General features: G+C 38.5%; 1 protein-coding gene across 1 annotated transcript in view; it reads right to left on the bottom strand.

Moving 5' to 3' along the window:
- The window catches only part of lsamp (limbic system associated membrane protein), an 855,795-nt gene that overhangs the window by 112,485 nt on the left and 729,687 nt on the right, over positions 1-13,623 (bottom strand). Inside the window, exon 6 of the mRNA XM_060833006.1 lies at positions 13,132-13,283. Within this exon, the coding sequence (XP_060688989.1) occupies positions 13,132-13,283 (152 nt within the window). The remainder of the gene's footprint in view (positions 1-13,131; positions 13,284-13,623) is intronic.

Genomic DNA, 13,623 nt, shown 5'->3' with positions numbered 1-13,623 from the left:
TTTAGCAGAACAACAGAAAAAAATAAAACCTTTTTAAAAAATGTAAATAAATACCTTATTTTTTAGCATACGGTCCAATAATGCTGCAAAATTAATGTTGCCAATAAATATAGAACATGTTACATGACATTTTTTGGTGTTCTGGTTTAGCACAGGATCAAATCATTTATATTTGACTGCCTAATAACCTCCATTGATGAAATAGGCAGAAGACTATGAGCTTGTCTCTTCACATTGTCAACAGTAATTTCTGGGTTAGTGTCTCAGCTTCATAATTATTTCACTTAAAGCAAGTAAGCATAAATTGCATTTGAAATAATGCCCATCTAGAGTTATTCTACAACCTCAATACACTTGTTTCTATATTGTACATTATTTAGGATATAATTAAGTACATTAGTATTAAGTCTCTGCCCAAACATGATAGCCAGTGCAAGATGTATGTGGATTAGCATATCCACTACATAAAGATGCATAGTGCAATGTTACTAACAAACACTTTCCATCCTTCGTCCAGTTATAATAAATTAATTATCTGATTTTCTTCAATAATGGAAGAGAAATTTCACACAAATGTGTCTTAAGTTGGTGAATGAAATTTTAACTACCAGAGCTTAGTGAGTAGTAGTAGTAAGTGAGCTGTGAAAATTTTAAATCAACCCAACCTCCCACCAATGTGCTCATTTCTGGAGGCAGAAGCTAAAATTGCAACTTGTAACTTCATGCTGTTAATATGTTAGACATGATGAATATGAGAAGAATATTCTCAATGACTGAAGAACCAAGCATCATTGTTTATGGATATATGGCAATTCAGGACTGAGATGAAGAGAAATTTCCTCATCTAGACAATAGTTAGCTTTTCAAATTCTCTGCCACAGAAAGTAGTTGAAGCCAAAACACAAAGTTTTTAAGAATGATTTAGATTTAGTTCTTTGGGCTAAAGGGATCAAAGGGAATGGGGAGAAAGCAAGAACAGGGTACTCGAGTTGAATGATCAATCATGATCGTATTGAATGAAGCTTAAAAGATTGAATAGTCTACTCCGGCTCCTATTTTTCAATATTTAGTGATGAAACTTCTGATTCATAAACTCAGTAGATGAAGATGTTTCATGTGAATTCATCCAATTAAAATCCCAAAAATTTCAATGACCCCATGACACCAAGAAAACTGAAGGAGACTAAACTTTACTGTGGCACTTATAATGTGTTGACTCATGAAAATGTTTTTCTTTCCACTATGATTAAACTAATCTTGAGGTCACCTCCAGCTATTCCTCGTACTGTTCCTACTCAAGTCTATACAGTTTAGCTTGATATCAATGATGTTAGTAGACTTATCAAGTATAAAAATTTTGTATCACTTACTAATCAAATGCACAGCTGTCCAATCTTTTGCAAGAAAATTTTCCATTCATTTAAGAACGGTTCAACTATTGTTAAAATATATAGAAGATTTGATAAAAGACTAAAGTGAAAAGACAATGCAGTTTTTCAAAAGTATTTCCCATATCAACATTGAAAGAAATGGAAGTAACTTTGAACAAATTCAATTTTTCAAGCTGTAGTCCATATGAGCTACCAAAGACTCCAAATAATGAATGCAGCAATTGCAACCTTTGTAAAGTGATCAGTAAATTTGTATTCCTTATGCATCAAATACAAAGCTGGACGGTTGTTTACTGTTTGAAAGATTTGATAATCTGGCATTACTGCATGATAGTGTCATTGTATTCAACTGAAGTCCAAGTCACGAGTACTAAAACTGCTCAGACAGGACATTGGTAGTCAGCAGCACATCAGTCAAAATAATACAAGAGGGACAAAAGTGCAAAGTAATTGAAAAAATAGTGGGAACATTAAAGTCACATTTACAGAAACTACTTTTAAAGTAAAACATGCTGTTTGTTTTAGAATATTAGTTCTTGTTGTACAAGACAGTTCCTATTTTCTATGTGTGGAATTGAATGGCAAGCTGCTGGCAATCCAATCACTGAAAGGTATTCAGGTATGACCATTTCAAGCACCAGCACCTCAACATGTATTCACCAGAGAACTGTCTGTCACTGAGTGAGTGCATATGCTGATAAAATGCGAGATCAAAATGCAACAATTAATGGTCTGCGGCAGTTTAAAGCAACACACTCAAATGTGCCCTTTCCTGCTGCTATATCACATTTACAAAATAGCCTTGGAGGGTGCAGCTGAAAAATAAAATCAGCTCTCAGTGTTGAGAGTCACATGAAAAGGAATTTGGCAATGTCAGCAAATCCAAAATGTAATCTGCTCCCAATGTAGCAACTGTGGGTCACATAAACAGGTGCAAAATGTGTGACAAGAAGTATATTATTGTTGTGTCTTCACTTTTCATGAAAAGAAGGATTAAAGTACACATATGTAAACATTTTGAGTGACTACTGGCCTTAGTCCAGAGCAAATCAGATCAGATGTAGAATCCTGAGCATGATTTTACTTAGAATGTACAAACATAGCCATTTAGCTAAACTGGTCTGAGAGTGTATTTATGTCCTTTACAGTTCTCCTCCAATCCTACTTCTTCCAACCCGAACTGCACATTAGACCAAGGTGACTAAATCTCATCTGATCTACTTGTACCACAGTAAACTAAGACTGAACTTTATTTCAAACTATTCCATTCTTGTCAGACAGGTCAAGTTAAAAATTGAAATGTAAACTTCATTCCATGCAATGCTGAAATTGCAAAATTCACGTGTAAAGAAACTCTGGTTTTCCACCAAACCTTTTGCAGGTTGGGAAATAATTGGATGCATCTTGTGGTATAAACAGAAATTATTTCAGGTATGGAAAACTAAGGAATGGAAGATTTGCACAGCATAGTTGACCAAGACTAGTGGACTTTTCAGGACAAAACCGACCATCTCTCATGCAAACAGATACCAATAGCAAAGGGAGTGAATGTTGAAAAATGCTGCTTGCCTGCTAATCAAGTAGCCTGTTGTGACACAAATAGTTTCAAGCTTCCTAAGCATTGTTGCAGTCTCACCTTTCTGGAGAAGTGGAAAGTTTTCCATCACATGGCTCACTTATGCCATGTTGGTGTGGATGGGCAGCACAGTGGTTAGCACGACTGCCTCATAGTACCAGGGTCCTAGGTTTGATTCCATGGTTAGGTGACTGTGTGGGCTTTGCACATTCTCCCTCTGTCTACATGGGTTTCCTCAGGGTGCTCTAGTTTTCTCTCAGTCCAAAGATGTGCAGATTAGGTGGATTGGCCATACTAAATTGCCCAGTGTCCAAGGATGTGCAGGTTAGGTGGATTAGCCATGAAAAATGGAGGTTTTGGTCATAGGGTGTGTCTGGGAGGTATGCTCTTTCGAGGGTCAGTTGCACTTGATGGGCTGAATGGCCTGCTTCTGCACGGTTGGGATTCTATGGGTAGATTTCAGGGAATCGGGAGGTGAGCCAGTTTCTTTTTTCTTTCATGAGATGTGGATATCTCTGGCTAGACCAACATGTAATACCCACCCCTAATTGCCCTTGAATGGATAGCTTGCTAGGCCATTTCAGAGAGTAGTTAAAATTCAAATCCATTGCTAGCGATCTGGATACTCAGGTAGGCTAGAGCTGATGGGGATGGCAGATTTTCCTTCCCTAAAAGGACATTACTAAAGCAGATGGGCTTGACATATTAATGTTTATTTTCTCTCCACAGAGATGCTGCCGGAGCTATTGAATTTCTCCAGTAGTTTGTTTCTTTAATTGAAAATTTCTCCTGTTGTTCAGCGTACTCAATTTAAGTATCCCACAGAGATTGTCACCCAACGGAAAAAGAACCTAAGAGCAACGATTATAAATGAATTTGTGTGAGGCAAGGAGAGGGGGGTAGGCAGGGTCCACTCTCCTCCAATAGCAGTGGAGGTGGTCCATCTTATTTTTTACTTCTTTCTACCATCTTGCTTCTCCATATGCTGAGAATGTGCAATTTCATGAAGTGTACCCCGAGTGCAGAACATAATAGAGAAGTGGAATTCCTGTTGCACACTTGAATCTTTAAGAAGATGTTTTGTTTGAAAGTTGCAGCTTTCGTGAATTCCTTGAATTCTTTTCATTGACCAGGAGGAGGCTGGGAACCCTCAGCTGAGAACTCATGCTCATTCCACGTGAACGTGCCAGATAACATCATCAAGTGGATGACTGCACTTTCTGAAGTGATCTCCAGGTCTGAAAAGCATGGGCATATTGAACATGTCAACCTGGAGTGCTATTGAGGAACAGCTAACTGAAATAATCATTTCAGCACTCAGCATTTATCAACTCAATGTTGAACATCTTTCTCGAGCAAAGTCGAAGGCCTTCTTAAGTGAATGTACAATGTAAATGACACCATATGTGCTCGACTTAATACCCACCTTTGCGAGCCTAAAACTTTCTCTGGATACAAATGCTGCTAGATCTGCTGAGCTTCACCAGCACATTGGGGTTTTCATTTCACATCTCCAGAATCCACAGTCCTTTGCTTACTTTCAAAAGTATTAATGTGACTTGCCAAACTCAACTCCAAATTTCATGACACCACGATAATACTCAAAGTCTGGTGCCATTCCAAAGTTAAGAAAATCTTAAGAGTCAGGAAAACCAGCCAACAATTCCAAAAGCTACTGTTCCATTGGGTTTGGTCTACAGTCGACAAGATGGTCAAGTGGTTTGTCCTTAATTGGATAAAACTGACTTTTCTACTAAATAAGCATTCTAAAGAAAGAAGTTGCTTTGAACAGGTCCTTGTACTCATAATTAATATTGGAGAATGATTTGCAAAGGAAATGAAGATTGGAGTTGCCTTTAAGACATGTTATCAGCCGACAGTGCTCTCTAGTATGAAAGCCTACTATTGAAACTTTCAGAAATCATTCAATACCACAAAAGTCTCAGACTTATTGTAAGTGTACTATCATTCAGTGTTTTATTTGGTGCGACTGTTGTCTATTGTGTTTTTGTGATTAATTAAGCCTGTGTGTTGTTATAGAGGACAAATTAAATTGAAGTAAGCAATGGGAAGCATGAGCACAGACAATTTAAAGCATGGAATACAATTCCTGTTCCAGACATATAATTTTAAGTGTACTATCTTTGCATCTATCCAAGGACCCACTCATAACGCTTACCAAGATCATAATGAGCAACCATAAGTTCTATATATACCTAGCTAACAAAATTAAATGAACAGAGGCTCACAATGGTCCACCAATAGGGTTGGAGCTTGGTAGAGCTTAACCTTTGTCAATATATGTACAGTTGCTAATATTTAGGTACATTAATGTGAATTCGCTAAAATGTGTCTGGCTAATTTGCAGCAGTTTTCAAATGTGTGTTAGCTGTGACGCAATTACATCACCAACACTAAGTGCTGTTTCTAATTCTTCTATAACAGTGTTGCAAAAGAATGCAGCCATTGCATTATCAAAGAACTATCTGTGGCTAGAGTCATTCGCAGTACACAAATGGATTGAATCACATGACTAATGCAGAATAAAGAATCAACACCCCATTAATAACCCAATAGCAGAAGTCCCTGGCTTTGTCCTCCTGTAAAGATGGTGAACAGCATCTAATCAAGTTAATCTAATGCTCAAACCATGCAACCAATAAATGGATAATGAGAGAAAACCTAAAGGGCAATAGTGGCCCTGAATCTTAGGTACCAGAACATATCACAGCAATCATCCCAATAAGATCTGTTTGAAACCTCATTTCTACACCACATACCTCAGGAGACCATTTAATGGCTAGTCAAACTCAACATCTATTTTAAGCTTTCTTCATCATTGAAAACAATAGTATCTTATAAATGTTTAATTACCCTTAGTAATTAAGCCTAATTGGTATGGGGTTATAGTTTGTAGCAAGTATTAATTGCCATTTAAATGAACCTGACTGACAAATTGGAGCTAGAAATAACTGAACTAAGGCTCACTACACTGGAAGAAAAAGTATGACATATAATAGTGCAACCACCTTAAATGGGCCATAGTACATATAGCAGGCAAATCACATTCATACAAACGTATCTGCTATAAGTAAGTGGTGAAGTCGGTGATGGAATTCAGAAAAAGATCAGTGCTTTTAAGTCAAATAATTGCATGATTTACACATGGATATTTTAAACAGTGGGGTATGTATCAGATTTAAGCCAAGCCTGGAGGGAACATGGGGAACAGGTTAAGCTTCAGTATTGTTCATCCTAATTCTTAGATGTAATACAAACTGAAAGGAATAAAAAAAAAACTCACTCCCTCTTTACTGTCAGCTTTCACAGCCAAACAAATATGACTATTCACCACACTGGGAGAAAAATGCTGTGATTCCAGAATCATTTGACAGGAGAAAAAACCTCTCATTATTTCTGGTTCCCTTTCATTTTTTTTGCTGAAACTGCTTTAATTGCTGCTTTGAACTTAAAGCAATCCATCCAATTAAAAGCACTTACATCCCCATAAAGCCAGAGCTGGGAACCTGATTGACAGAAATGTATAAAATGTTTTTGCTTCACAACAGGAGATATGAAAGGGGAAAAAAGATGTGTAATTCTACAAAAAAATACATTTGTGCAAAATAGTTTAATTAAGAACATTTTATACAGTGAGTCATAATTTACATATCTTTAGATGACAACAGTCAGTCAAAGAGATTTTGAACTCAGTGTCAGATATATTATTATTAATGATGTTGCTGAGGTAACTGTTCCCATCTGAAACCTGTACAACAGACTGAGCATCACAATGAAATGGAAAATTACTGTGCCAGAATATGAAGAGTGCAAATTGCACTGACTTTCTCTTTTAAATGTTTAACCATCTGGCTTGCAGTTTTTGAGTTTTAGGGCTATTTTATTTATTTTACAGATTTCTCCTCTTGTCTAATGTCAGACAGTAATATAACAGCTACCTCACTCAAATGATCAATCAGCATGTGTGACTCTTTGAGAATATGTGATAAAGGCAGAAGGAGATGGAAAGCTATCTGACACCCAATCTAAACCTGTTCTCACTCAAAAATGGAACAGAGCCTTAATTTTCTAGTTCAGGAGCATAAAGAAAATAAATATAGCACCCCAACTGCTGCACCAAATCAGTCACACTAGCAAACGGTTTTGAGGCCTCTGGCATTTCTTCAATTAGGCAGTTTAGAGTTGCTATGAATTGAGGTTCTTACCTTAGGTATTCCTATGTGGGTAAAGTAATTCTAATCACTCCCATAGTAAGTCTCTTCCAATTAGGACTGCACTTAAATATTCATTACCTTAACCACATGACAGCATAACCCAGGGAGGTAACCCTTATAATTTGAGCATTTGTATGGAACATTCTTCAACCAGTCTGAAATAGTCATACTTATGTCAGAGAACAGCAATTTCTATTTTAAAAATAAGAGATGAGCTACAACCTGAAACAAGCAGTTCCCTGGCTACCCAACAATAGACCACATCAGACCAACCATGAGAGTTAATGTAGCAATAAGGCAATTGTGGAGGTGTTGCCACCCCTTTACCTCTTATTTCTGTTATAATTTAATATCAAATCTGATCAAATCTGAAATTGATCAACTGCTCTTTTCCATTAAATGACCTCTCAGACTTTCACTTGCCAGCTACAGCTTTTTGAACTGACTAATCATTTCTTCATGATGGCTTCCTCGATTCTTTCTCAATTGTTCAAACACTTCCAGTATACTTAGCCCTTTGATCATTAATCTCGAGAATAGCAAGCTCTGTAACATTAGACTCAATTTCACAAATAGGATTGACGCAAAAAAAATCTTTCAGGAGCTGTTTTTCATGAGTGAAGTTTTCAATTGGCAAGTTCATTCAGTGATGTCTCGATTGTGGTCACCAATAACAAGTCAAATGCTTGAGAGGATTTTCTTTTCAAATCGACCTGTTCAGATGTGTTATAGTCGGAGAAACTAAAATCCAGGCCTTCTGGCTCAGAGGCAGGGACTCTAGCACTGCACCACAAGAGCCCTCAAATGCCTGCATTAAACTGTCATTCTCATGTGCTTTAACATTTGGAATAAGATTTGATTCAATAAAATGGTGGGTATTTGACTTTTCAGAAGAAAATTATTTGTAAATGACACATACTGGTCAGATTTGATATGCATACTTCAAAATGGACATCTAGTACATTCATTTCTAAATATCACTGTGTTTTTTTTTCCCTCTGGGTTTCATGAGTTCATGTATCAGAATTGTGGCTGCTGCCCACTCTCTGCCAGTTCAACATCAAGGAAATGGTAATTTGCCTTCTCATGGGCCTCAGTGTTCATGAGATTATCTTTTCCCCCTTCTCCCTGCCTTAAGTTCTTCAAACTTGAATTGAAATTCTCGTCCTTTTCTCTTTGGTCTAGCTCAATTTTTGCCTCTCTTGAGATAACTGAAACTTATTCCTCCTTGAGACACTTCTTTAAACCTACCCTTTTAACCAAGCCTCAGGTGTTCCGACTTAAACGATTTGGTGGCATGCTTGATTTAATCATTCACTTCTAAAGCACCTCAGAATGTCTTAGTGCATAGAAAGTCCAACATAAACACAATTTCTTGTTGTTGCCCAGCCATCGTTTTGCCCCCTAATGAAGTTTGGTAAATGAATATCTCTGTACCAGCAGAAACTATATAATTAAGTGAGTTACATCCTTGAGCTGCAATTTTTACATTTAAAAAAATTGACTGCTTTGAATCTAACCAACCCAAAAATCTTCTTACTGTTAAAAGCTTACTAATATTTCATAACTGACAGTACAAACTTTTTTCAACTTATCTCCCACTTGCTGCTTACTGTGTCCAGCTAGCCATCTTTACAGACACATTTCTCATCTTTTCCAATCATCATCTCCTCCAATCCTCCACTTTGCTACCCTCCACATCCATCTTAATTTCATTTTCCTCTCTAAAATCCTCACTCTGTGCAAAGGTGCAGGACAGAGGCAGTGTGAGAAACAAAGAGAAAGAAAAAGGTGTGATGGAACAAGAGGAACTACAAATGGAATGGAGGGAACAGGAGGATTGCCAAAGCAGAAGGAGGGCCAAGGAAGTGGCGAGTGGGCACAGCAACAAGTTCTGAGAAACAGTAGGTGAGAACTTCAGGATTGGACAGTGAGATGCTGAGTGGTGGGCAAAATGAGGTGGTGAGTGGGAAAATAAGGGATGAGGTGGTTAGTGAAAACCTGGCAGGGGGCGGTGGATGAGGTGACCTACAGGCCAGGGGAGTGAACCAGTGAGCAGGAGAGATGATGAGTGGTGAGCCAGGGGAGTGTAAGTCATGAGGGGGAGATATGGCGAGCTGGTGGTCAGTAACTGGGAGTCACAGTGAGTCAGAAAAGGTGACAATTCAGAAGAGGGACCAAGCGGGAGGGTTGGAGAGTTGAAACAATTTAGTGGGAGAGATAGTGAACAAACAGGTCATGAAGCAGAAGGGTCAACAATAAGGAGAGTGAATATTTAGCAGAGACAACAAACAGGAGGGTTCAGGAGCTAATGAAGCTGTGAATTAGGAGAATCAAGCAGGGAAGTGACGAAACAACAGCTCTTATTTAAAAAAGATTGAGCAAGCTCAGGAAGTAAAGTACAGATAGCAGCAGTGTTTTTGGGGAACATCTTTCATTTTCTAACCACCACCCTAAGACAAAGGGCTGTGTTTGTTATCTTAAAATTGAAGGGCGCACAAAACCACATATATAAATCTAATTATAACTTCATAAATAATCCAAATATAATCCATATATAACTCCAAATTATACATAAATCCTGCCATTGAAAGATGATATTTCTGATTAAAATGCATGCTTTCTTCTCAATTTCAAGCAAACCTTTGAGACATAATATAAAATGATCAGTTTGCTGATGTTGCCAAGAAAGTGTATGAGCTTCCATTGATTGGGCGAGCAGGGCAGTAACATAAGTGGTGAGTAGGGTAGTAAAGGGTGAGGAATGGTGAGCAAAGGGTGCAGAGAATAGGGTATGGATTGGGGTGGCAAGGGGAGGAGAGATGGTGCAAAAAAGGGAGTGTGGCAGCGAGGGGAGCATTCATTCAAAACCTTACTTGTAGCCAATGTTTGAAGTCTAGAAATACCTGAAAACAAGCACAGCTGGTGGACATTCTCAATTGGCATTGATCTAATTAATTCTGGGGTTATGTAATCTTTTGTGAGTCAGGCCTAGGTAAAATGGGATGTTTTCAAAACCAGATGAAAGTTTACAGAAACCATAATATGGAGGAGCCGGGGTAGACAAAGTTAACACACAACACCAGGTTATAGTCCAACAGGTTTATTTGGAAGCACTAGCTTTTGGAGTGCTGTTCCTTCATCAGGTAGCTGTGGAACAGGGATCATAAGACGCAGAATCTATAGCAAAAGATTACAGCTTCATGCAATTGAAATGATAAGTTAAGCAATCTTACATTGCTATTAAATCTTTCATCTTTTAGAAAGAGTCGCAGGTTTCAGATTATTAATAGGTAAATTCCAGAACTTCTTTTAAGTCACATTCTTGAGATAACTTAAGGTTTATATAAAAAAAATCTCAGCTCAGACAATGCATTAAAGGTGTGAAGTTAGAATCTGTCTGTATCCCAATCTTGAGTCAGACTTGTTCTTTCCCCAAGTATGAATTTATAAAATGTCACATGGATTGATTGTCTGCATTGATTGCCTGCAGATTCTGTGTTTTTTGAGCAAAATAGAATGTATCTGCAAATATAATTCTGCAGATGCCTTTGGGATACGCAACAACGCAGAGTGATAGCCAAGTTTGGTACCCATGAGGATGGCCTCAACCAGGACCTTGGGTTCATGTCACACTACAGGTGCCCTCACTGCACTATACAGTCTCTTATGCACACATAGACACACTCTTACATACTCACACACACACGCAGACCCTCTCATATATACTTTCTCTCCTATATGCACACACATACCCCCCCACACTCACACCCACACACACTCTCTCTCACTAGCTAATACTCCATTACACTCACACTTTAACAAGCCTGCACAAACGCAAATGCAAACTCTCTCACGCGCACTCACACACACAGACTCACATGCACGCACACACACATAACATATAAGTCTATGGGATGAATTTGCATTTGCAGCATTATATTTGCAGATACATTCTAGTTTGCTCAAAAGGCACATAATCTGCAGGCAGTCAATTCATGTAATATTTTATAATTTCCACTTTAAAAATAGAACCAGTCTAACTCAAGATTTAGATACAGACAGACTCTGACCTCACATCTTTGATGCACTGTCTGAGCTGAGATGTCACTTTTTAAAAATAAAACCATTAGTTATCTTGAGAATGTGACTTAAAAGAAGTTCTGGGATTTACATGTGAATGAACCGAAACCTGCAACACATTCTAAACAATGAAAGACTTAACAGCAATCCAGGTTTGTTCAATATATCATTTCAGTTGCATGACACTGTAATCTTTTGCTTTAAATTCTGTGTCTTATGATCCTGCTCCACACCTACCTGATGAAGGAGCAATGCCCTGAAAGCTAGTGCTTCCAAATAAACCTGTTTGACTATAACCTGATGTTGTGTGAATTTTAACTTTGTACAGAAACCCAATAAGCTCTGAATGCAAATTTGGGCTTCAAATTGTTCATTCCTTTGCGCCAGTTACCCTGATATCAGCTTAAGTACACTGTGAAATTGCAGTGCAATTGAGCAGAAAATCCAGACCCCAATTCTGAGTGGGTGTGCTCCTTTCACACTAACCTTTCCACAGAAATGTTAAAATAATCAGCCAGCCAAATTTGAAGAGCTTGGTCAATCTGAAACCCTAAAGACTAAAACAAAATAGCCATATACAAAGCACAGATTATAGAATTATCTTGGAAGGTAACATAATAAAGACAGTGTTCACTGGCTAGGTAAAAACAAGGCCTGCAGATGCTGGAAACCAGAGTTTAGAGTGGTGCTGGAAAAGCACAGCAGGTCAGGCAGCATCCGAGGAGCAGGAAAATCAATGTTTCGGGCAAAAACTCTTCATCGGGAAGACAGGCAGGGTGCCTGCAGAGTGGAGAGATAAATGAGAGGGGGTAGGGGTGGAGAGAAAGTAGCATAGAGTGAATGGGCGTGGGGATGGAGGTGATAGGTCAGAGAGGAGGGTGGAGTGGATAGGTGGAAAGGAAGATAGGCAGGTAGGACAGGTCATGAGGGTGATGCTGAGCTGGAAGGTTGGAGCTGGGGTGAGGTGGGGTAAGGGGAAACGAGGAAACTGATGAAACCCACATTGATGCCATTGGGTTGAAGTGTTCCGAGGCGGAAGATGAGGCGTTCTTCCTCCAGGCATCAGGTGGTGAGGGAACAGCGGTGGAGGAGACCTGCTGTTGTATTCTCCTCTCAATATTCAGTGGCACAAAGTGGTGCATGTCAATGGGTCATATAACTGGCAGCTAATACACTAAAACCAGTTTTCAGCGACAAGCTGAATTTTTATCCCATTGTGAGGAGGCATGCTACTCAGCTGATCATTCTTTAAAAACAATGTCTCAAAATAGATGAGATTGGACTTGATTCTATCAGCAGTTATTTACCCTTCCTTATGTTAAACTAGATTTCTGCTTTGATCATTCTTGATGAAAAAGAAATTTCCAAGTTCTGCACGTTACTTTAACCGCCAATGTCACTGCAGGCCAATGCTATGCATGCTCAGAAGGATTGGTTGGGAAAAGTATTAAACTGTATGATGGTCTAACCAGAAAATATTAATTAAGAAAACTTGGTGCTCTTATTCACACCGAATTGTCCATCTCCCTGACCCGAATGTACATCAAATGATTTTCATTTCATGGGTGATGCTGACTCCCTCAAGCAGCAAGCACACGGCATACAGCATCACCTACTTCCACAGCAACACAGTCAAAATGACTTTATTGATTGACCAATGACAAGGTGGGCTTGCTGCAAGGAAAATAACGTAGGTAAAATGTTTTCTCTTCCATCAGGTAGAGTAATCTGCAGGAAGAAAAGACTGCAGGAGACAAAGTATTGTTTCAAAATAGCATTTAAACAACACTAGCCAATAAAAGGAAATAAACATTTTCAGTTTCTGGTTATTCAGGAGGGGCCTTACTGTATAGAAATATGCTTGCATTGGCGATCCCCAGCTTGTTGCCTGCCACACATGTGTAGTTGCCATAGTGATCCTCAGTGGCATTAGTGACAATGAGACTGGAGCGACTGTCCAAGTTCTGGATCTGGATGCCTTGCGAGCTGTTATATATCCTGACACAAGTGAAAAAAATAAAAATAGGCACAAGTTACTCATCTAAGTATATTGTGAAAGGAACAGCTCTTCTTGACAGCTTAGCCACTTTACATTCTGGGGTCCTTGTCAAGTTGTCTGAAATATTGAGAGTGCTACCATGTTTTCATACATAAATTGTGTGTGGAAAAAGTACAAAATATATATTGTCTATAGTGATATATCTAATGTGAATGGATAAATTAGTGCAGAATGCCCATCTTGCAACAATCCTATTTCTAAAGTAGGTTGGTTTTAACATATTCAAACAGCTCAGATCCTTTTTGGAGACTTAGTTATTTTATAAAATAAATGACTCTT

Source organism: Hemiscyllium ocellatum, chromosome 12 (genome assembly GCF_020745735.1).
Source record: "Hemiscyllium ocellatum isolate sHemOce1 chromosome 12, sHemOce1.pat.X.cur, whole genome shotgun sequence".
Classification (NCBI taxonomy): domain Eukaryota; kingdom Metazoa; phylum Chordata; class Chondrichthyes; order Orectolobiformes; family Hemiscylliidae; genus Hemiscyllium; species Hemiscyllium ocellatum.
Note: the sequence above shows the minus strand (reverse complement) of the source record. Positions and strands in the feature narration are given on the sequence as shown.